Source organism: Gouania willdenowi, chromosome 5 (assembly GCF_900634775.1).
Source record: "Gouania willdenowi chromosome 5, fGouWil2.1, whole genome shotgun sequence".
NCBI classification, from domain to species: domain Eukaryota; kingdom Metazoa; phylum Chordata; class Actinopteri; order Blenniiformes; family Gobiesocidae; genus Gouania; species Gouania willdenowi.
In genome coordinates this window covers 17,624,965-17,649,203 of record NC_041048.1, presented here as the reverse complement: position 1 = coordinate 17,649,203, position 24,239 = coordinate 17,624,965, and the positions used below count along the sequence as shown (strand labels likewise).

General features: G+C 40.1%; 2 protein-coding genes across 2 annotated transcripts; one reads left to right on the top strand and one right to left on the bottom strand.

The window, feature by feature from the left end:
* Positions 1-247: 247 nt before the first annotated feature.
* rad54l2 (RAD54 like 2) lies at positions 248-18,960 on the top strand. The gene is made up of 22 exons (XM_028446734.1): positions 248-404; positions 4,449-4,689; positions 5,560-5,869; positions 5,966-6,102; positions 6,193-6,333; positions 6,407-6,639; positions 7,929-8,111; positions 8,216-8,349; positions 8,443-8,639; positions 10,232-10,574; positions 10,663-10,840; positions 10,940-11,155; positions 11,869-11,987; positions 12,069-12,187; positions 12,404-12,503; positions 12,594-12,799; positions 13,651-13,826; positions 14,018-14,214; positions 14,344-14,528; positions 14,631-14,720; positions 16,782-16,874; positions 17,039-18,960. Exons 2-22 carry the CDS (start codon positions 4,500-4,502, stop codon positions 18,067-18,069), a joined length of 4,578 nt encoding a protein of 1,525 aa, XP_028302535.1. The 5' UTR covers positions 248-404; positions 4,449-4,499; the 3' UTR covers positions 18,070-18,960.
* Positions 18,961-19,209: 249 nt separating this feature from the next.
* Positions 19,210-23,371, bottom strand: cyb561d2 (cytochrome b561 family, member D2). Its single transcript, XM_028446735.1, has 3 exons — positions 23,045-23,371; positions 22,514-22,551; positions 19,210-21,541 (listed from the first exon to the last, which is right to left on the bottom strand). The coding sequence occupies exons 1-3, from the start codon at positions 23,178-23,180 to the stop codon at positions 21,038-21,040; spliced, it is 678 nt and encodes a 225-aa protein (XP_028302536.1). The 5' UTR covers positions 23,181-23,371; the 3' UTR covers positions 19,210-21,037.
* Positions 23,372-24,239: the final 868 nt, after the last annotated feature.

Sequence of the window (24,239 nt, the reverse complement as noted above, 5' to 3'; positions counted from 1 at the left end):
TATTCTATGACCTGGAACATGTCTATATGAAGCCATACGGAAGATGACGTTTTTTCTTCACTTGTGGTTTGTGAAATGTTAGACTTAAATAAATATATATATACACTGCCAAAAGTTACACTTTAAAATAATGAATTGATAATTAATGACTTATAATGCTGTTAAACTGTCTCTTTTAATGTTTGGTAATTAATAAGGGACTGCAGGGAATAGTTGTTTGGTAGGAACTAAGTTAGCGTGTTCCGCTGTGGGGACGGCCACTCGTGGTCACACGAAAAAAATAGCATATTAGAATCGTTTTTGGCCCTCATTTGCACACGAATAATACAAAATACCTGATTGGGCATTCTCTGTATAAACATTCAACCTGACTTGGTGGATAGTTTAGCCTCTTTTTTTACAAGGTAAGTATCGATATTTCTTTGATGTTTGATCCAGACCGGCTCGTCCTGTGTTAGCATCGCTTGGTTAGCCTAGCAATAGCCGCAGGAGCGTAACACCTACACGGTGTTTAGGACATTTTCTCGTCCTTTGGTTCACGAAGCGAAGCAATGCTGTTTTTCCTCTACTTTTATCCCGAGGCACAGCTGGATGCAAAGTCATCCAACAAGGCAATAAACCCAGGGCTTATTGTGCATGCGTTTGTTGTTGTGTAATTATTAGCTAACATGCTGCAGCATCTCTGTGCAATACCAGGACATAGATATAGATATGAGATGAGCAAACAAACTGTGTGCGCGTGCTATCAACCAGAGATGTCAAACTCATTTTAGTTCAGGGGCCAAATACAGACAATATTAATGTAAAACGGGACGCATGCATTAGCTTGATAAATGAGAAATTTCAACTTTAATCTGGCCTTTTTTGCACTTCCACGTATAAATATATATAAAGCCTCAAAGGCACAGACAATAACCAAGCGACAGAAATCAGTCTTTGCAACATCTTCACTTCAAAATATCCTCGATTTTGTGACCATTTTGTATTTAATATCAGGGATTTTTGTGTAATAATTTGTGGCAAACTTGAAGTGTGTGATTTCTTTAACTAATTTGTAATTAAATACGACTGTTGCCATGGGATGTAAGTATTGGAAAACTGTACTTATTGTGGATTTATATAGAGTGTGTGTGTGTGCCGTGTGCGTGTGTGTGTGTGTGTGGGCTAAGATATCTACTACTGAATGAGTTGGTAATTTACCACACTGATTCAAGGTTGCTGTATTTTCTATTCGCGGGAATTTTATTTTAATCATGAATCAAGATTATCACACATATCCTTTTCTACTTTCAAGGCAAAGAGCCCAATGTTCTAAAATATTTGAACATTATAGGACTGTCAGTAGAAAACACCTAAATAAAAGCTAAAAACATATATATTTATTATCATATTTAAATTGAGGTGAGTCAGTGTGTGTGAGGATGGTTGTAACTAGGGGTGGGAACCTCTGGGTACCTTACGATACGCGATACAAAGCTCACGATAACAATTATCTCACAATATGATAAATTGCTAAAATCAGATCTATCCTGTCTCAGGGCGACGCCGAAAAACTAGTCCATGCTTTTGTTACCTCTAGACTGGATTATTGTAATTCTCTTTTAGCAGGCTGCCCGAGCAAGTCGCTTAAGACACTTCAGCTGGTTCAAAATGCTGCAGCACGTGTACTGACTAAAACTAGGAGAAGAGATCACATTACTCCTGTATTAGCCTCTCTGCATTGGCTTCCCATAAAATATAGAATAGAATTCAAGATTCTTCTTCTCACTTATAAAGCCCTAAATGGACAGGCACCAGTCTATCTCAAGGAGCTTGTAGTGCCATACAATCCCCCCAGAACACTACGCTCTCAAAATGCTGGACTAATCGTTGTTCCATTCATCTCTAAAAGTAGTATAGGAGGAAGAGCTTTCAGTTATCAGGCCCCACTTCTCTGGAACCATCTACCAACACGGTTCGGGGGGCAGACACCCTCTCTACCTTTAAGGTTAGGCTCAAAACATTCCTCTTTGATAAAGCTTTTAGTTAGGAACCAGCTCATAGCTCATAATTAAGATGCAATAGGCATAGACTGCCGGGGGGGGGGGGTCTGGCATGCTCGGTTGGAGAGAGGTTGGAGAGGGCGTTAAGAGAGAGGTCATTTAGGTTAGAGAGGGACCGGAGAGGGTCCATTCCTCTTTCAAACACTCCCTCTATGTCTGCTTACTCCCTTGTGTGTTTGCTCCTGTACTCCTTCTGGCTTTTGTCTTGCAGGTCCGTGGGATCCTCAGTGTGGAGTTACAGAGACTCAGCGGCTCTGTCTCCACCCTTTTCTCTGCACACACCCAACACAGCATAACGTGGATGGCTGTTCATCATAGGAATGGGATCCACACAAGGTTCCTGCTGCTTAACAGAAGGTTTTCCTTGCCGCCATGATGAATTCATGTTGGGTGTGGGATACATATGTATGTGTATATACGTATATATGCATATGTGTGTATCCATAAAATGAAGAGTCCGTCCTTAAGACTGCTCTACTGTAAAGTGCCTTGAGATACCATTGGTTATGATTTGGCGCTATACAAATAAGATTGATTGATTGATTGATATGACGATACTTGCGATTATCGATATATTGCTCAGAAATCAATCTACGACATAAACAAGAAAAAAAGATGAGGTGAAAAAATACCATTTTTATTTGTCTCTGAAAGACAATACATTGAAAATAGGGATGTAACGATTAATCGTAAGGCAGTTAAAAATTGATTCATATGTATAACGATTCACATCGATGCTGTGAAAATTGAATCGCAGTACTTTTTTAACCAGCAGAGGGCGCTACCCAGAAGTGTTGGCGGCGAGCGAAATCTGCTAATACTTTCTTTCTGGCCGCCTTCTACTCTTAAACATATTCATATATGATTCATTACCCCTTTAGCCACCGAAAGAATATCTGTAATATTACGTGAATATCTGTAAAAGTCACGTTTTTCTATTAGCTCTGTCTGCTAGCATAGCATCTCTTCTTCACTGCAAAATATCTGCATGCCAACCGACCACTGGGTTACCAGTTTTTTTTTGGTTTGTTTTTTTAGTCCAATTTTTAAGGCACAAAATACATTTTCAGTTGCACTTTTAAAAAGAAAAATAACTATTATGCAGTTTTGTATTGTTTACTATAGAACCAGAATTTAAATAATAAGCTTCTTCTTCATTTGTATTATTCCTTTATTTATTTCATTCAAGATTTATTTTTAGTTAAATTGCATTGTTTTGAATAGTTTATCAAGGGATTGTTTTGACAATGAAAAATAGTATAGTATTTTCCCCCAAAAAATAAAGGAATATTTTTCAGTCATTTATATACAGTCCCATTTTGTAAAATAAATCGCGAGAGAATCGTATCGTGAACCCAGTATCGTGAATCGAATCGTATCGGGAGTTGAGTGAATCGTTACATCCCTAATTGAAAAAGTGTCCTATGAACAGTGACACTATTTTAGTGCAACATTTCTGTAAATACGTGCCAACATACCAGTGTAAACGAATAAGTATCTCTAATAGTGCTTTCTGTAAACAAAAAATAGGGTTTTTCTTACCAGTTACACCATTATAGTGCAATATTCCAGTAAACAATATATTGGTTACTTCAACAAACAGTGACAAAATTTATTTGAAGACCTACCTCCACATTTTAGGGATAAAGCAGAAAAGGTTTTGAAAAAAAGAAATAAAAATTGAGTCTTAGCGCGAGCATATCGATAATCGATTGTGTGAGAAAAAAAAAAATTGCGATATATCGCCTTATCGAGATATCGTCACACTCCTAGTTGTAACTTGTATGTTTTTATTGTCATTGTGTGCAGGATGTTGTATGCCCAATGTCAGCTGGAGATGGTTTATAGAAAACCATAGTGAGCTTTAGTGCTGGGAAATGTGGGTGTAGACGATGCATTTGGATTAAAGCGACATAACATTTTTCCTTTTTCTGACACCTGTAGTTGCTGTTTAAGGAATTATTAAAAAAACAAGCAAACTAAGGAAAACACGTTATGTGGGGTAAAAGGGAAAAGCAAATCTGATTAATAAATTTTCTCCTCATCTTATCCTGTATATTGTAGCAGACCGAACATGCTCTTTTGGTTATTGGTGTGCTCAAGGTGAAAAAAAGAATCCAAAATTAGTGTTTGAATTTCTGCTTTAATTGGTGAGTACAGAACAGAGGCTAATGTTTCATTTCAATGAGAAAGGGTTTAAACTTGCCCATTTACGATCTTTTTAGGTACTTTCTGTCAATCTACAGTCTAAGGTCCAGTCTAGCTCCTCCAACAAGTCTGAGATTTTAAATAGAGAAGTGTGGCTTTTAAATGTATTACTGGCATTTTCATAATCAGCACATTTTTGGCTGGCACTCTAACCCTGCACTGTATGTCTGATGGTAATGTTGTGTGTTGTGTCCTCAGGGATCCTAATGAAGGTGTGCAGGTAATACAGTGCGAGCCCCCTAAGACGCCATGTCTGAAGAGGCCGTTTCAGAAAGCGACCTGGAGGCCAGCCTCGGCAGTGAAGAGGAGTTTTTGGAGAATGAGGAGAAGGACGAGGAGGACAATGAGAATAGGGAGAAAGATGATGATAATGATGATGAAGATGATGAGGAGGAGGAGGAGGATGAAAATTATGGAGATGATGAAGATGAAAGTTTTGGTGAGTGATAAACTTTGTTTGACTGTGCATCCTGATACATAAAGGACAGCCCATCTGTGCTTTGATTAGCCCGCGTTATGCATGTTGAAGCTCCTAAAGACGTGAACTTAAAGCTGCTATCTGGAGTTTCTGAGAGAACGTCTCGATGTCCCGCCCTTAACAGCTCTACTTCCTCCACTGCCTCTGTCAATCTACCAGAAGCTACGCCTCTACGTTTGTGCACACGCATTGCAAAACATAACAAAGTCGCATAACTACAAAAACTACACATTTATTGTTAGATTGCCATACCTTTTGATTAAAACATGTTTATTACCTGTCCATGAAAAATGTTGCCAAATCCTGGTTCGTTCGGAATTTTTTTAAAAGCAGCAACTCCCTCCACCTTTGAAAAGCAACTCCGAGAAAAATCCTGTTGCGGTCACAAAGACATTTATCCACAAGCTTTGTATCTGGATTTTTCTTTTGTCTTTTAGTAGAAGCTTTATACGTTGGCAATTGTGGAATGGGTCATTTTTGAGTTTTGGAGTGCTCCTGCATGACGCTCTGCTGCTCAGAGCTATACCCCTTTGAGACGCACGGCCTTGTTTCCGTGCACAGTTTACGCAGCATGCGCATTCACGTTGATTGACAGTCTTCGCTCCAGGAAGTCAAAGCCTATTGGCTGGGCGCACTCGGCGATCGTTTCCATTTGTATAGTGGTCTCTAGGACGGAGGGATTTATATACATTAATGTATGAATGGCCACCAGCAGTAGACCATAGTAAAAGACTAGTTGGCTAATTTTTCACATTTCAAAAGAATCATACATAAACATAGATTTCTCAGAAACTCCTGATATCAGCTTTAATGTCTCTTTCCTTTCATTAGGCCGTCCTGGGAGTGCTCAGAGTCGAGCTGAAGGGTCTGAAGATGGCAGAGACTCCCCCTCTGCTTCCTCTGAGGAGCTTTGCTCTGACTCGTCCTCTCGGCCTGCGTCCCGCTCCTCCTCCAGAGCTCCTTCCAGACCTGCCTCTCGATCTCAGCCCCCAAACAGCCCGGACAACTCAAAGCCGAGGAAAAAAGCCTCTACCAAAGCAAAGAAACACAAATCCTCCAAATTACTCAAATCCTCAAAGTCTTCAAAAGAATCCAAACATTTGAAACCAGCTAAGCCTTCACACATGAGGAAGAACATCAGGTGCATTCATCAGTGTACTTTACCTTTCTGGCGTATTTTAATAAAAGTATAACATTTGTGTCTAAAATAAGGCTTTGTTTGTTTGTATGTTTGCAGAAAGCTGCTGAAGGAGGATCAGCTGGAAGCGGGGACGAAGGCTGCCCAGCAGGAAGAGATGGAGAGGAGGAAACGCCTGGAGCAGCAGAGAAAGGATTTTCCTACTCATGCTCCAGCTGTCCCAGAGCCACACCTCGGTGACTGTCATCACTCAGTCACATTTTGCTTTTGATTGCTTTCCTAAAGTCTTGAGTTAAAAATGAATGATTTCTCACTTGTCTCTCCAGCCGTAGACCCTGCCTCCATTTTAGGAGAAGTGCCCAATTTCCCAGCTCTCTTCAGTAAACAGGATGTGATCTGTTTGGACAGTAGTGGTGAGGAAGATGAGAAACTGGAGCCCAAGCTGCCAGTACATGCCATGAGAGATGGTAGGGTGTCTTTTATATCCATTTATATTTTAGGTGTGTGTGTGTGTTAATGCAGCAATCAATTGTTATACAGATGTGATTGAGCTCAGTTCTGGAGATGAAGACTCCCTGCAGGTAAGCAGTGAGTCGGCTGATGAAGAGGCTGAAGGGGCAGCGGGGTCGGAGGAGAGCAGCGGTGCACACATCAATGACGCGTTTAACCAGCCTGACGCTCAGGGACGAGTGCTGGTTAACATCAACCACCCATCGGAGGAGAAGGACGTGTTCCTCGCCCCGCAGCTGGCCAAAGCTGTCAAACCTCACCAGGTATCATCTCGCTCCCTTCTCACACCATCAAAGCACAATGGCCCTCATTTATCAACCGTTCGCTAGTAAGGTTGGGTACCGAAACACGGTACCAATATGGCACCGGTTCCGACGTAAACGGTAGTAACCAGACCGAATAAGAACTAAATTTTCGGTGCCCCGCCCCTCTGGTTGTTGATCGTGACGTCATTACCGCTACTCGTGTGATTGGCTCTGGCACGCACCGAAGCGGAGCTGTGCAGTGAAATAGATACAGATTGTGCGCTAGCGCCCCCTCACACTGTGGTCAAAAGCTGAATAGGTTTCACTTCTGGGTGAATATGAATGTGCTGTCTGGATGAAATTAAATTAAAATAAACATTTTGAAATGACCAAATTATTGCAAAATAACAGATGCACACACTTGGAGTGTTTGGAAGCCGTTGACAAAGTTTCAGGTCGAACAGATACCACGTCAGGGAGACATTCGCTCCACAAACACTCACACGCATACAGACCTTTCTTGCATTATAGATAGATTATAGATAGATAGATGAAAGCAGCCTTTCCTCTTCGGGTAAGTCTAGTAATTTAATGTAAACCGCAAATGTCAAGTAGTTAAGCTAGCAAACACTGTTGCCATTCAACGTGTAACAACAACATATGAGCTATGTCTATACTTCAACTCAGTTGCCACTGACTTTCTGCTTAATGTTAAGCTCATAACAAGTCGTGTTTGTAGATAAAATGTTGAACTTAAGCTTTAACATCAGATTTAGAAGGCGCAGTTTTGCATTAACACAGGAATGCAACAGATGGGCTAGCTCAGGGAGCTATTGGTTAAGTTAGTTATTGAGAATTTAATTGAAACCTCAACTTGAGTCCGTTCAGAAACACTGTTCACTGCCGCCGTTATTTTCTTCATTTAAAATGAGCTCCTTAAATTCTAGTTTTTATACTACAGAAAAGCACATCTTTGTTTATCTTCACCTTAGCTGTGAGGATGAGTCATCTCAAAAACATTTATTTCCTTTCCAGTGTTTGTTTGACCTCAGTGGGCGGGGCCTCCAAACTAGAAATAATTAAGGGCATAACATGTCATGTTAATGACGGTCGAATTAGGCCACCACATTTATCAACACCTGATCATTTGTACGCTGGGATTGGTCAAATACAGATGTTTCATAAATCCGACGTTGGTCATGGTAGGTCACATGACCAAATGTGCATTCAGATTTGCACCTGTCTTCATGCAAGGTTGATAAATGAGGGCTATTGTGTACAAACTCAATGGAATTTGTTTTTTCCAGATCGGAGGAATACGCTTTCTCTACGACAACCTCATTGAATCCCTGGATCGATATAAATCCAGCAGCGGCTTCGGTTGTATCCTCGCTCACAGCATGGGATTAGGCAAGACCCTGCAGGTCATTTCCTTCATTGATATCCTGCTAAAAAACACCGAGGCTCACACTGTGCTGGTCATTGTTCCTGTGAGTAAATAAAAACAGCTGCATGTGTACAAAGCACATCTGTATTCCTGAAAAGCTGATTTATTAGAACATGAAATGATCCAACGTTTTTATCTTCACTGAAGGTGAACACACTTCAGAACTGGCTGACGGAGTTCAACTTCTGGCTCCCACCACAGGAAGGCTTCTCCTCTGACACTGACCCAAGCGTTATCATGGGCCGCACATTTAAAGTTTACATTCTCAACGATGAGCACAAGTACGTGATGTCCTGTTTCCTCTAAACTGCTAAAAACTGAGGCGTTGACTGTCAAAGTCCAGACTAATGTCCCACTGACGGTGTGACCTACAGAACCACACCGGCCAGGGCCAAGGTCGTGGAGGACTGGTCTAGAGACGGGGGCGTGTTACTGATGGGCTACGAGATGTATCGGCTCCTATCCATGAAAAAGAGCTTCGTGATGGGAAGGAAACGGAAATCCAAGAAGCCTGTTGGACCAATCATTATTGACCTTGATGAAGAAGATCGGCAGCAAGAACTCATGAAAGGTACTGTATAAACAAGGCTGATGAGCTGTCATTCATTTATCAGTTTTATAAAACTACATGTAAGAATCAGGTTAACAGGCTCTGCCTTCCTTAATGCTGCAGCAGGAATTCATCAGTTTTTGACACGGGACTTGAGGTAGAATCAAAAAAGTGAGTTGAACACCAGAGCTAAAGAGGAATTTCCTGACTGTAGTGGAAACATGACGCCTCCACTCCAAGCCCTCGCTTTTTCTAGTTTTTCAATTATTTAATTTAATTCATTTAAATTTTTCAACACAAACAACTGTATTATCAATGTAAGTTAGAAAAACAAATAACATGAACATTGTTTTACATTAATCATACAAACTATAAAGTGTAGAGTATCAAAGACGTAAGAAGAAGTAGTTGACATCAAGCTAGGACTGTTTTGCTACAATAAACAGAAGCATTTTCTATATATTAGACAATATTTAATATTTGTATGTTGTTTTGGAGAAGCTGCAGTTGTTTAGTGTGTAGGTCTGTCCTGTTCCAAAGTTGTTGCTGTTAAATGAGAAGAAGAACTGACGGACTATTTCTAAAATATACCCTTATTGTTCTCATTGGAGGAAGAATTGTAAAGAAAGTAATGTTGTTTACATATTTGCAAAAGTTTATTACAAATTAAGGAATGTTATTTTTCTATAAAGTTTAATTAAAACAAAAAGACAATTTAGAATACAATAAAATAGGGATGTAACGATTAATCGTAAGGCAGTTAAAAATTGATTCATAGGTATCACGGTTGATATCGATTTTCTGAACATTGAATCGCAGTACTTTTTTTTTAACCAGCAGAGGGCAAGTGTACAAGTGTAGGCGGCGGGCGGAGTCTGCTAATACTTTCTTTCTGGCCGCCTTCTACTCTTAAATATGTTAATAAATGATTCATTACCCCTTTAGCACCGAAAGAATATCTTTAATATTACTTGAATATCTGTAAAAGTCACGTTTTTCTGTTAGCTCTGTCTGCTAGTATAGCTTCTCTTCTTCACTGCAAGAATTTCTGCATGCCAACCGACCACTGTGTTACCAGCGCCCTCTGCTGGTCCAAACAAATATGACGTAAATCAGTGTAATCACGTTTTTTTTTTTTAAAGTCCAATTGTTAAGGCACAAAATACATTTTCAGTTGCACTTTTAAAAAGAAAAAGAACTATTATGCAGTTTCGTATTGTTTATTATAGAACCAGAATTTAAATTAATAGGCTTCATTTTCATTTGTATTATTCCTTTATTTATTTCATTCAAGATTTATTTTTAGTTAAATTGCATTGTTTTGAATAGTTTATCAAGGGATTCTTTTGACAATGAAATATAAAAGGAAAATAATACAGTATTTTCTAGTTTTTTCCCAAAAAAAAAAATTTGTCTACATTCCCATTTTGTAAAATAAATCGTGAGAGAATCGTATCGTGAACCCAGTATCGTGAATCGAATCGTATCGGGAGTTGAGTGAATCGTTAAATCCCTACAATAGAATTTTTTTTTAATTCTCCAAATCATGTGATCAGTGTGTACATCTACATTGACTGTGATGTTTTCTAAATGGAGAATATTGTCTCCTTCAGTGATTGAGAAAGCCATCACTCGGCCTGGACCAGACGTGGTGATCTGCGACGAGGGCCACCGCATTAAGAACTATCACGCCAACACATCGCAGGCGCTGAAAAACATCCGCTCACGCCGCAGGGTGGTCCTGACGGGCTACCCTCTGCAGAACAACCTCCTGGAGTACTGGTGCATGGTAGACTTTGTGCGGCCGGACTTTTTAGGCACACGGCAGGAGTTCAGCAACATGTTTGAGCGTCCCATCTTGAACGGCCAGTGTGTGGACAGCACGCCCCAAGATGTTCGCCTCATGCGCTATCGCAGTCACGTGCTGCACAGTCTGCTGGAAGGTTTTGTCCAGAGGTGAGTTTTATCTCTGAGTGAGGACAGCAGTGTGCAACATGTTGAACTCACACCACTTTTTTCTCTGCTTTGCTTCTCGGTGACCCAGGCGTGGTCATGACGTGCTGCAACACCAGCTTCCCGCCAAGAACGAACATGTGATCTTAGTGCGACTCTCTCCAATCCAGCGGGCTCTCTACACTGAGTTTATGAAGCGCTTTCGTGAAGCAGGGAACAATGGTTGGCTGGGGCTGAACCCACTTAAAGCTTTCTGTGTCTGCTGCAAGGTGAGGCAGGTTTTCTGATAGTCTGATGGAAACTTTAGGTACCGATTCTGCTTTGTCCTGTTTAAATAACCATCATGCACCACTCTCCGATCCTCTCAGATCTGGAACCACCCGGACGTCCTTTATGAGGCCTTGCAGAAGGAGAACCAGGCTAACGAGCAGGACCTGGACCTCGATGACATCACTTCAGCCAGTAACTCCCGCAGCGCTGGCCTCAGAGCTAAAGCTGCAGAGACGAGCAACAGTAGAGTCAACAACGCACTGCCTGTCAATGCCTCTCAGGAACGAGCCAATCAGGTCATCACATACGAATGGGTGCGTGATGACGACAGAAATCCATGCAATGTATTCGTAATGTGTGTAAAATAATTAAATGTTCTATTAGGGCTGGGCGATATAGACAAAAACTCATATCTCAATATTTGTTCTCAAAATGGCGATGTACGATATTCATCTCAATATTTTTAACTCGATAACAAGAAAAACAATCCTGGGTTAAATTTGCTGATGAAAAATGCCACACAGGCTCATTTATTAACAAACAGCTGATCAATATGTGCCACTTTTGCCTTTTTCTACTCTAAGGGACAGTATGTGTGAGTGAGTTCTCTCGTGTGGCTTGTTTAGGTGAAGGTAATCCATCTAACTGAGCTTTTAAAGCTGTTTTGAGAAGTAACGAAAGCATTGACTCCTAAAAATAAGTTATAAAATATCATCTCAGAAATATGGAAACATTGTAAAGAAGGACACTGTTTGACTGTACTCTATGAATAATATTACATACTTAAATGATGTGATTTTTACTGTGATTGTATAAATCAAAACAAGTTTAAAAAAAAAAATATATATATATATATATATATATATAGATATGTCTTGATATAGGCGATATTGTCACTTTCTATATCGTCAAAATAGAGAACTTGATATATCTTAAATCACAATATATTGCCCAGCCTTGTGTTCTACACATTTATTGAATATCTGGGAAGGCTACAGAGTTGTTAATGTTTGTTTTCACATCAAAGGCAAAAGAAATAATGTCAAAATACCAGAAAGGAGTTCTGGAAATGTCTGCCAAAATGGTTCTGCTTTTCCACCTGATTGATGAGAGCGTGCAGAGAAGAGACAAGCTTTTGGTCTTCAGGTATGACTACGCTCTCAGCCTTAATGAAAGAGAATACTTGCTTTGGTTTTACTTTTCTGATCTCTCTTTATAATCCAACAGCCAAAGCTTGTCCACCCTCACTGTCATTGAGGACTTTTTGTCAAAGAGAGCTTTACCACCAGCCGTCACCTCTCCGGACAGCCAGAACCAAACCTGGGTCCGCAACCTCAACTACTACCGTAAGTGATCCAATCTGCAACAGCTGATCTGTGTGAGGAGTAGGAGCAGCAATCAGTGTCACTTGTTTCTGTTGAAGCTCTCTTTTGGACAAACTGACACTCTTTATTTCAAATGGCAATTTCCAGAAGCACAGGGGCTTTTTACATTATTTGATAGGTCTTCCTGAGCAATTTTAGATTTAACTCAAAGTCTAAGAACTGTGTGTCTTATTGCAGGACTGGATGGGAGCACCTCTGCCTCAGAAAGGGAAAGGCTTATTAATCAGTTTAACGACCCCGAAAACACCAAAACATGGGTCTTTTTGCTTTCCACGAGGTATATAATCTACTTTCAGTACTTTACCATGTATTTGTCATTCGTCTGTCTTCACAAACTGACAGAAAGTTTGTTGTTAATCTTTCACAGAGCGGGCTGTTTGGGCGTGAATCTGATCGGTGCCAATCGTGTTGTGGTGTTTGATGCTTCCTGGAATCCATGTCACGATGCCCAAGCAGTGTGCAGGGTGTACCGATATGGTCAGAGGAAGCCCTGCTACATCTACCGCCTGGTCTGTGACTTCACTCTAGAGAAGAAGATCTATGACAGACAGGTGACCAAGCAAGGCATGTCAGGTAAGAGAGTTCCACCAATGAAATGAAACTCAAGCTCTGCTCAGTTTTCCACTAGAACAAGTGGTTCCCAACTTTTCACAGTCACATCCATAACTCTTCAGACATTTAGCCTGAAGCAATGTACCCCCTACTCCTGCACACACATGCATAAATCCTGTAATGTCAGATACAATGTAGCCCTACAGTGAAATTTGTCTCTGAATTTTACCTATCCTGTAGGGAATAATATATAATTAAAAAAAATTATAATAATCTGTTAACACAATAAAACATTTTATTTAGAATTATCACTTGATTTATTTAATTAATTATCCTACTGGCATTTTCAGTGAGAAACAAGTCTGTTTTATATAATAAATACATCTGCCAAACATTTATTGATTGAACAAATGGCAAAAATACAACATATTCATCACGGGCTGCCGTGGCTCAGTGGTCACGGTCGCTGAGTGGGTTGTCCAATAACCAAAGGGTTGGAGATTCGAATTCCGCTCTATCCGAGTCTTAAATTATTCAGCGTGCAAAGTATTGTTGTCATGTTTGTCAGAGCTGAAAATTCACTTTCACACTAGTACGTGGTGGCCAAGGGCATCAAAGTCTTGAAAGCATGTTTGGCTAGCGTAAAGCAATGTAGCTCTTATCATATTTGCGCTTTATTGATGAGATTGTTTCTCTGTCACCGCTAGAGGGTAGTCTTACAGAGGACAGTATGTAGTTTGTGGCAATACATGGAGGCTCCTGACTGCTGTTCTATTTATATTCTAGTTTCCAATGATGTCAAGCTGTTTTTAATTTCTATTCACGTACCTCCTGTGACAAATATTGTAATCCCACTCTGGTGTGTCTCTAAGATCGTGTGGTTGATGACCTGAACCCAGTGCTCAACTTCACTCGTAAAGAAGTGGAGTCACTGCTGCACTTTGTGGAGGAGGAGCCTGCAGCCATGAAGAAGTCAGTAGAGTCTCGAGAGGAGTTGGAACCCGTCATAGCAAAAGCCTGTCGGCTCTACCCACACTTCATCACAAAGGTTTATTAACTTCATGATTAGCAGTATTTGTCAAGCATGGTTTGTTTTTTCTAAATTTGATGTATGTATCGAATTGTGTTGGAATTGTGTCCATTTGTGATCGATGCATAACCAAGAAAGGGAAATGAATATACAGCAATTGAACAACATTAGGAAACATTTAAACCTGACCCTCCATGTGCACCTAACAGGAACCTTTCCACCATGAGACCCAGCTGGTTGACCGAAAGGACTCCAAACTTACCAAAGCAGAGAAGAGAGCGGCCAAGAAAGGCTACGAAGATGAGAAAAGAGCCTCTGTGCCCTACTCCCGCCCATCGTACGCCACTTATTACCCAAACAGTGACCTAGCCTTAGCAAGCATACCAGCATTCACCCAACGAGGATGGTGGGTTTTATGTTGTTCCTGAATCATCGTTTTCACCCCCTTCTACCTTGTTTTATTCAAGTCAATTTGCATTATCATTGCACACATACATGCAGGTTTTATACGCACTAAATTGCATCTTTCTCTCAGGCGTCCTATGACAAGACCAGACGACAAGCCTGTGGCAAGTGTCAGGCCCATTCAGTCGACTCCAATTCCCATGATGCCTCGGCAGGTCGGCATGGGCTTGGCTGGGTCTAGTGCTGCTGGTAGTCTTCCTGTCAACTTCCTGCAAAAGGCTGGCGTGTATGTGCAGAGAATCGTCACCACGACAGGTAACGTGTAGATGTTTTCATTTGCGTCTGAAAATGTAAACGCAACAAGATTGTATGCTGGACTGAAAGCAGCTGATTTAATTAGCAAAGTTGCATCCACAGATATAGTCATCCCTGGAGCCAACAGCACAACAGATGTTCAAGCTCGAATTAATGCAGGAGAGAGCATCCACATCATCAGAGGTTCTAAGGGTAAGGAGACACCTGAAGGTTCAAATTGGTCTGTCTGAAATGTTGTGTCTCTTCCAGCTAATGTAAAGTCAGTGATGATTAATAAACAAACCGATACATTGTCACTCAGGACATTTAATGAGACGGACTGGGCAGAGCCTCACCTGTCATCATGGCATGTAAAATGCTAACAATTATAAGATGGGGTGTCTGCGGGGTCTTAAAAAGTATTAAAAGTTGATAAATCAATTGTAGGAAAATTAAGGCCCTTAAAAAGTATTAGAAAAGTCTTAATTGCGATTTTATGATGTATTAAATGTTATTGGTGTTCAAGCTTTGACTCGGTTGCGTACTCAAAGCCTCGGGGCTGCGCGAGTATGGGTGCGACGTCACGTGACAGCGAAAAAATGGGAAAGTGCAAGTTCTTTAACCCCTGACTCAAGGTGCCTGAATTCAAAGATTGGATAAAGCCAGTTGGGAATAACAACCGGGAAGCCTATTGCACACTTTGTAGGAAAAGGATTAGCGTAGCATCAATGGACATGAATGCAGTCCAAGAGCTGAAGAAAAGGATCAAAATCCTGCATGAACTATGCAACACACTTCAAATTGATGCAGACCATCTTGATGATCAGGCAGAAGGAAAATCTGGGTCATTAATGGTCCAACTTAATCCAACACCTTGCGCCGAAGGCACAAAGAAAAGCTCAAAGAGCTGATGGACACAGAGGAGCTGATTGAATGCAAATCACGCAATCTCAGGCACATGTCCTAAATTTTGATCATGTTGTAATAGGTTCTTGTTTTCTGCCATTTGGCCTTGAATAACTGTTACTTGTTGTGACCTCAGGGGAACGTCTATAAACCTGCCTTTAGTTTAATTTATTCTTTCAAGTTTTATTTCTTCTCAGCTTACATCATTCCTGTTTAATTGCAAACTACAACTGTTAAAGATGTGTTGCTAACAGCAGATTAAAGTGGCGACGAGATCTTTTTTTTTAAAGGTTTTTAAAAAAGATTAACCTCAGGATTCCTACATATACCCTGTAAGAGAAAGCTAATTTGTTCACTCGACTGCACTATAAATTAGTTTTCTTTGTGATTTAAAAATTTTTATGGTCGAAATTGCTGAATTTGCATGTTTCCTGTTCAAATCCATTGAAAAAGAGTGATGAGAGGTACAGAGCAGCGGTGCTTCATCTGTGACGTCACTCAGTCACACACTATATGGAGCAGTCAGTGAATGCGTGTTACTTTCTCTTTTTATATCGCAAATATATATGTTTGATTATTCATTTACTGCCCATGCTGACGTTCCATAGTTTGTATAATATATTTAATGAACGTGTGTGACATATTCAGTTCTTCCGGTTGGCTGTGTTGTCTATAAATGCACAGTGAAAATGTACGGTATGAGGCAGACAGTACCGCGCCTCACAGACAGGGGGAGGAGACAAACAGTGAGCAGGCATGGCATCCCTCACCATTAGTCCAAACAAGACCCTTAACCCCCAAACTTCAAGATAAGACCATTTATGATTTTTATTTAGTTAAATAACAATCACCTACACCCCCCCCCCCCCCCAAAAAAACATATACATTTTATTGAAAATTATTTTTGATGATGTAATGAAAAATCTTGCTGTTCTTGCTGTTGTATTGTTAAAACATGGAATGTATTAAAGAATAATCAAAACTTCTCTAAACAACTGAATGTTTTCATTAAGTGTTAAGTTGAATTAATTCAGTGCAATAACATACAATATATGCAAGAAAATCCTAAAATTAATAAAAGTAAAAGTACAATGAAATAACTGCTCCCTATTTACACATTTGAAATTATGTTTAAAAAAATAAATGCATTTAAGCTTCTATTGGGTTCAAATAATTGTGCATCTGTACCTCACCGCATGTCACTGGTTAGCACATCTGACTTCCATCCTTTAGATTGTTGTTTTAAATGTTTTTTCATCATTTGTGCATAACATGCATTCTGGTACTTGAGCATTGCTAAGGAACTCTTGTTTTAACGCCATTTACTTTTTGTATCATTTGGTGTCTTTTTGTTGTTTTTTAACACAGGAACTTACATTAGGACAAATGATGGAAGGATATTTGCGATTAGATCTGGAAAGATCAGCAGATCAGTCGTTGGACTTCCTGCAGCTTCAAGAGGTAGAGGTTCCAAATCTTTGTTAAAATACTTTACAATGTATGTAAGAATTCTGTTCTTTTGGTCCATCTTACTCTCCAGATGAAAGTCAATTGTAATGATTTAAGTTTTGTTAAATTATGTTTAATTAACTTAACTGAATCATTTTTTTGTCACTGTGCAACAGACGTTCAGAGCTCCACGATCCATCCAGTCAGTAATGGCTGTTCCTCTCCCCTGGATCCACAGCCGCGCTCACCTAACGATGAACAGCGACCATCCTCTCCATCAGGCTCAGAGATTCTCCGCGAGCTCAGCTGCTTTACATCATCAGGTGACACAGCTCCCCGCATTAGGAGCGAGTTACCGTCGCTATCGGACGCACCGTGTGTGAGAGCAACAGATGAAGACGGCTCTCAGCTCTTTCAGAGCAGTGATCTCAGTCGGCAGCTCAATGACAACAACTTGCTGAGCTCAGTCCTGGAGGGACGAGGAACTAAACGCAGGGGTAATGAAGGCCAAGGCAAGACACAAATAGGAGCTAAACGTAGCTCCGCCCTTAATTTCCCCAGCTTTTCTGTGGGCTCCAGTGGACTGAGTTTTCCTCCCATGGGGCTGAACTCCTCCTCTCTTCTGGGAAACCTTGGCCACATGAATCACTCACTCCTGATGCCTGGCAGCAGCAGCAGCAGCAGCAGCAGTAGTAGATCGTCCTTCCTTCAAACACCAGGACAGTCATTGGCTGATCTACAGACCATGTTCCCCTCAGCAGGTCCCGACCTACTGAGACAACCTGCCACTGCCTCCTCTTCCTCCTCCTCCTCCTCTCTACCTGCCATTTACTCCTCTGCTTCCAACACCATTCCTATGTCCTCTATGTCCACAGCAGACACTTCCTCTCCTTCCCTGTCCTCAGCCTCCATTCCTCCATATTTGTTGAACCCTAATATGGCCAATCTGCTTTCTTCCAGTTTCCCCCTCACCTACAGCCAGCCGTTGCTCTCAGAGCCGAGGATGTTTCCCTCCCCTCTCCTCTCAGGGTCGGGGGGATTCTCCACGCCCAGTTCAAGCTCTGCTACATCCAGCTTCCTCTCTCATTTCAACAGTCCCACCTCCTCTCTGCTGGGGGCAGCTCTGAGCCAAGCAGACATACACACAAGTGCAGAGACTGGTGGTGACAGCTCAGACGATGACGTTATTGAGGTGACAGGACATTAGAGTCTGGGGGACAAAATCAGGAAAGAAGCACTCTATCTCTAATGAGATCCTTTGGAATGGGAATGATTGGACTACTTGTTTACACAACAAAAGAAAAATCCATGGGTGTCCATTAACTTTGTGCTCTGCCGTCCAACAACCCAACAAGGTCAAATCAGGTTTTGCTCCGATAACTGGCATCACAATAAAGCTGATCTGTAATGAAGTCATAATTAACTGTTATGCACTTTATGCACCAATGAGTTTGATCAGCATTCTCATTTCAGATGGTGTTCTCCCATATGCAGATGCATAAATAAATTCTGCACACAAAGGGTAGACTAACAAAATCATAATGCTGAAGATCTGCGACTTAGAGATCACATGTGGTTATTCCGTTAAACAGGGACCAGCCGAGTCCGCTCACGTTTTCTCCAATTTGGAATAAAAGATCTTTTTGTGTGTCTAGTTTGATGTCCTCCAATCTCAGATGAAATAATGCGAATAAAACAGCTTCCTGTTGGATGCTCTCCTGATGTGGTGTTGGAAAAAAGGGCCAAAAAAGAACAAAGGTTTTGTTACAGTTTGACAAATATGAGAAAGTCTTTTCAACAGCAGAAGCGTTGAGGCCTTTCAGAGCACATTTATGACTAGACACACTTAGACATTGTAGATTTCTCTGTGACAGTTTTCTTAGGGTCCTAAAGTTGAAAATGTTAATGATGTACATAAGTGTCATTGTTAATAAAGCAGGTCAGTAATGTGCAGTGTGTAGATTATAACTGTAGGGAGATGGTTTATTATTGCAGTAAATAATACGGTGATGCTGGGGAATCGATGACATGTTGAACATTGTCATTTCTTTGATTTTTTCCAAACTAAATTGAATGTATATTAATGTCAGCCTCTGGTGACACATAGAAGCTGTGTTCTTTCAGTTTTCAGCCTTAAAAACACTAAGAGGTCTTGAGTCTTTGCATTTCCCTTCAGTTTTCAATAATTTGCTAAAGGAAGTACGGACATTTCTACGACCAAAAACATATGATGCAGAAAGAATTAAAAGTGCAAGTAAGAAGCACAAAGAGTTTATTTTGGTTTTTCTGTTCACAAAAAAAAAAAAAAAAAAAGGTGCATCACCCCTGTTTTTGTTCCAGTAACCCTAGAGACGGATGAGTCCATGTAGCGACTGAGGTTGAATCTTGTGCTGGCCTTAAGAAGCTGACTGTGCCAACATTGTGGTAGCTCTTCACCTGAACACTGTCTCATGCTTTGTAGCTTCTGTCAGTAGATGACTGTACCGTCCTTTATCTACATTACCACAACACCCTGAGGCTTTTAGCCTTTAGTCTCTCCTGTTGGTTAGCTAGAATAAATGCAGTGGCTGTTAGCCTTTAGGAAACACTGGTTAACCTGACATTTTTCCCTGGTTCATTTTTTTTATCATCTTCAGCTTCCTTTGTTTTAAATGTTTTCTTTTTCCCATTCTTGCCTCAGAATCTTGTGATTTTGGTTAGTTATAGCTTTGAAGGTAAAGCAAACGCCATGTCCGCTCTGGAACGGTGGGGAGTCTAGAATTCTGACATCATGTAGTCCTTTTCCACAGGCATTTGTCTGTCTCTTTATTTTATATATTTTGTACTTTTTTTTTTTAATTTTAATTTTCTAAGTTGTTGGTAACTCACCTTGAAATATTTATTTATAATGAATTCATTTGCTTTTGCAAGTGTGTTTCACCTTTTTTTTGTTGTTGTCCACTTGGACTCGTTACCAGTGAGTTTCATACATGCAGCATATAAGTGAAGACTGTGTTATCAATGTTGTTTTACCAATAAAATGTACATTTATTGCAGCGTCAGTCATTTAAAAAGGGTTTGTGGTTGTAGTAGATTGGATTCAGCTCAAAGGCACACAATGATGTGAATTTCTATCTTTGTTTGTTTTTCAGGTTTGCCTCATATGTTGTAAAGAAATGTTTTCAAGAACATAGTTTGCCTTCATAAATTATTAACAAAGTTCAGGAAATACATGGGATAGTGATCTCAATCAACAATGCATGGTGTGACTTTTGCCTAATAGACAGCATTAGTAATGCATTGCTCACTCATGTCCTGTAGAACTGATACCATGCTAATGGTTATTGCTGTTCTCAGACATCAAATATCCAGATAAATAAATAAACCCAATTACAGGGTTCACGCGGTCATGAAATTCCTGAAAAATGATTTTCCAGTCTTGAGAAGTCATGGAATAATTCAACGTGTTTGGAAATAGACCCTATTTTATTTTAATGTTTAAAATATATTGCAAAATGTGCGTCAAAGGAACTTGCGCCACTGTACGATGCTATATGATAGGTATGTGATGGACACAGTTAGCATTTTTTGCTACTGTCAGACCTCTGTTACACCAGTACACTGGAAAGGCACGCTCATTTTTGTGCTCATGGTTTTGAATAGATCTTAGAACTAAGTCATGGAAATTTAGTAAAATATTTTTGGAAAAGTTTTGAAAAATTACTGTCAAAAAAGTGTGGGAACCTCGCTATTAGCTGCCACCGGGTGGGCAAATGGAGATCTGCAGGACAGAGACTCTTCAGGAACAGGAATGAGAAATAAACAGATAATATCAAAATGTTCAGCAATCCATAATACTAAAAAAACGTAAACTTCGATCAGACTTAATTCTGTGTAATATTAGGATAACTTTGCTATTCTTACAACACGCAGCAATGTATAGAAAGTGTACATTAATAAAAGACAATCAAATATTAAATATATTTGTAATAAAATATTCAGATACAAATTGGTGGAAGGTACAGGTTGAAATGTTTCAAATTGTAAACAAAAGAAAAGCACCTAATGATCCACGTTTCATTGGTCAGAGTAAAACAAACATTAAAAACAGAGTGACTTAAACAACATTGGTATTATTAAACTGTATGGCTAAAGAACATTGTCTCTGTATTCACAGTGTTGTGTGTTTCCTCTTGTTAGGATTGTAAGCGTTTTTTGGCCACATAAGCAGAGGAGACTTGATTCATGATGATGAGGGCACTGAGAGCAGGACACAGCGCTGACAGGTACCAGGCGTATCCGCCCACTGACGACGAGAACCACACCGAGCACAGTCCAAGCAGCAGGCTGCCACTGCCCAGCAGGTAGGTGACCAGTCCGGACGCTGCGTGGTAGCGTTTGAGTTTGGCCAGGGACCAGCCTTTAGCCAGAGACGTGTAATGGAGAGGCATCGCAGCCACACACTGTGCACTGACGGCACCCACCGTCAACACCCCCAGCAGCCCGTGCCACGATGTGAAATGAGGTTTGTCATTGAGGTGTTTGTTGTAAATGATGGCAGTCATCCCCAGCATGGCACAGGTCACACAGACACCCTGTAGGGTCCAGTGAACCTGGACTTTGGTCTTGTGGGAGAGTTTTTTAATGGGTGAGCCATAGGGTGAGAAGAGGAGTATGGCTTCTGTCATAAGGAAGCTGAACTATAGAGACAGACAGAAGAAAAAGACGGTTGAATGAGAAAACAGGTTTTATGATGATAACAATGTTTGAACAAGTTTGTACACATTCATGTCACCTAAAAGAAATATTAGTAACACTTTACTTAAAGGTGCAGTCTGCAACTCTTATAAAAGTGACTTTTTGTCATATTTGCTAAAGCTGTCACTATGGAAGGACAGCTTTACATCAAACTAGTAGTTGGTGTGAAAAAAACAGCCCTCACACTCTGTGGTGAATATGTTGTTCATGTGCCGGCAGCAGCCTCCGTGTGGGCTGCTGTAAGTGACACTGAGTTGCTGCTGCTGCTGACGTGTGTGCACATAGAGAGAGAGAAGCGCTGCTGTAATATGCTTTTAACAGTGCATGTTCTATTACTGTGATGTTGCTGTCGGACTAACGTTAGCTTGTTAGCTCCTCTGAGGGAGGGACTTACACGGAGGCTGCTGCGCGCACATGAACAACACATGCACTACAGAGTTCTAGTGTAACAATTACAAATCAAACATAATGTAAATCAAGCAGCAGTAATTACCTTTCAAGCAGAAAAGTCATTAATTCAATGTTCTAATTCTCCAGACCATACACTGTAAAAAAGATGGCGCTACAGCCCTGGGAAAGGGGCGGGGGCCTATGAGCAACAGCTGTCAGACAGCCCATCAAATACAATGCTGTCTCTGATTGGTTGTTTTTGCTTGATTGTGGTGCATTCTGGCAATCTGCCAAAGGCTGGAGGAGCAGCAGGGGGGACTCAATGAGTCTGTTTTTTTCACATAAACTACTAGTTTCATGTAAAGTTGTCCTTACATAGTGACAGCTTTAGCAAATATGACAAAAAGTCACTTTTACAAGAGTTGCAGACTGCACCTTTAAGAATAAAAACCTTGTCAGCAAAACAGCTTGATAATGAAAGGACAGGGAATTGGTTAGCTTCTATTTAATTTTTTCATACTTACAGCAATTGTCATCAAGAACGGATGCCATGAAAACAGACCTACAATAAAAAAAAAAGAAAATAAATAAAAAAAAAAAAAAAAAGATGAAACAAAACTGATTATAGGAAAAGGGGTGTTTTGGTTTGAATGGTGACCATTTTAAATGGTGATCATTTAATGCCTCGGCTGATTGGATGACCATTTAATCACACACAATATTGATATTATTAGTATACTTGGATTTTACATTAAATTTACACTTCTTAGCTTTACTTTACAACTCCATATTGACCCTCACGGTGGCTATTGGCTAACGCTTCATTTTAATGATTTTACAAACGCAGTTATTAGTTTAATCAAAACTAAATCTTAGGTTAAATAACACGAATTAATAGTTAATACACGTTGGGTGATGCTGAGTATTTTCTTTATTTATCCGTCCACCGTTGCCAGCGGTAACCAGAGACGCCGGCGGAAGTTGGTCATCAAATAATCTGGCCACCGATTGAACCCAAAACACCATTGCCAACGTGTGTTCCGTGGCGCACTTACTTGAACCGGGTCTGGACAGAAGTGCAATAAACAGAGTGAAGCCCAAACTGATGATGTGTGTGAGCAGAGCACTGGTTGTTCTGGTGAAGCCGTAGAACCGAGTCTCGGGTTCTGGTTCCTTCTTCTGGATCACCATGACTGAAATGAGCCCAGAGTCTCTCAAAGTGACCGCCGCGCCCTGTCGTTACTTATGATCAAACTCACAGGATAGACACGGAAGTTATCCTCCTGCTCTTCAGCTCACACTGGAAAATAACTCACTTCCCACTTCAAACCAGTAATAAATTCGAGCTCACCAGTCAATCCCATATCATGTGTTATTAATGTCCAGAGTCAGATCTCCGGTGGCTTCAAAATAAAATACGGTATACGGTACAAGGTAACTGTTTAATTAATTCAACAATGATGCATTAAAAGTGGTTAAAAATCAAACAAAAATTACATAGGGCCACATGTCAGTATTTAGAATAATGACCAAGCTGACAAAAAAATAATTTGTGTGTTTTTGTTGTTGTTTTAATTGTTTTTGGAGTCATTTTGTGTATTTTTTTTTTTTTATCTTAATTTGTGTAATTATATTCATGTTGTGTGTATTTTTGTTTCCTTGTGTGTATTTTTTTGTTGTCATACTCTTTGTTTTGTTTTGTTTTGTGTGTATATTTCATTGTCGTTTCATATATTTTTTTTGTTATTTTGTTGTGTATTTGTTGTTGTCATTTTGTGTTTTTTTTTTTTTTTTTTGTGTGTTAACATTATCTTTAATATAATTTTCTTTAGTCTGTTTTTTGGAGTCATTTGACTTTGGAGGCCATGCAAAACTAGACCAAGAACGGGCCGCCAGTTGCCCATGTCTGATCTATGCAGCTGTACAGTATAAATCTGCTCATGTCCAGTCTATATTTTTCTTTGTGTTTCAGTTTTTATTTTGAAACTTCAATTTCCGGAAGTCCTTGATTTTGCGTTATTGTCTGTACCCGCTGTCAGCTGATGTGACTGTAGGAGCGCAGAAAGTAACAGTAACTAGGTTTGCCTAATTACAGACCTTTGTTAACGATAACAGCAACTATCATTATGATGATAGCGAAATGTGAATATTTCATCACATTTAATGATGTTGTTTACCTACTTTACAGAATTCTCATGAAATTAAAAAAAAAAAAAAAAAAAAAAACCTAAAATCTTGCATTGCCTTTAG

Coding starts and splice junctions, on each gene's coding strand:
- rad54l2 (XM_028446734.1), top strand. CDS start 4,500: ATGTCTGAAGAGGCCGTTTCAGAAAGCGACCTGGAGGCCAGCCTCGGC. Junction 11,156..11,868: donor AGGTCATCACATACGAATGG/GTGCGTGATGAC, acceptor TTCACATCAAAG/GCAAAAGAAATAATGTCAAA. Junction 16,875..17,038: donor ACTTCCTGCAGCTTCAAGAG/GTAGAGGTTCCA, acceptor ACTGTGCAACAG/ACGTTCAGAGCTCCACGATC.
- cyb561d2 (XM_028446735.1), bottom strand. CDS start 23,180: ATGGTGATCCAGAAGAAGGAACCAGAACCCGAGACTCGGTTCTACGGC. Junction 22,552..23,044: donor TCTGTCCAGACCCGGTTCAA/GTAAGTGCGCCA, acceptor TTTTTATTGTAG/GTCTGTTTTCATGGCATCCG. Junction 21,542..22,513: donor CGTTCTTGATGACAATTGCT/GTAAGTATGAAA, acceptor CTGTCTCTATAG/TTCAGCTTCCTTATGACAGA.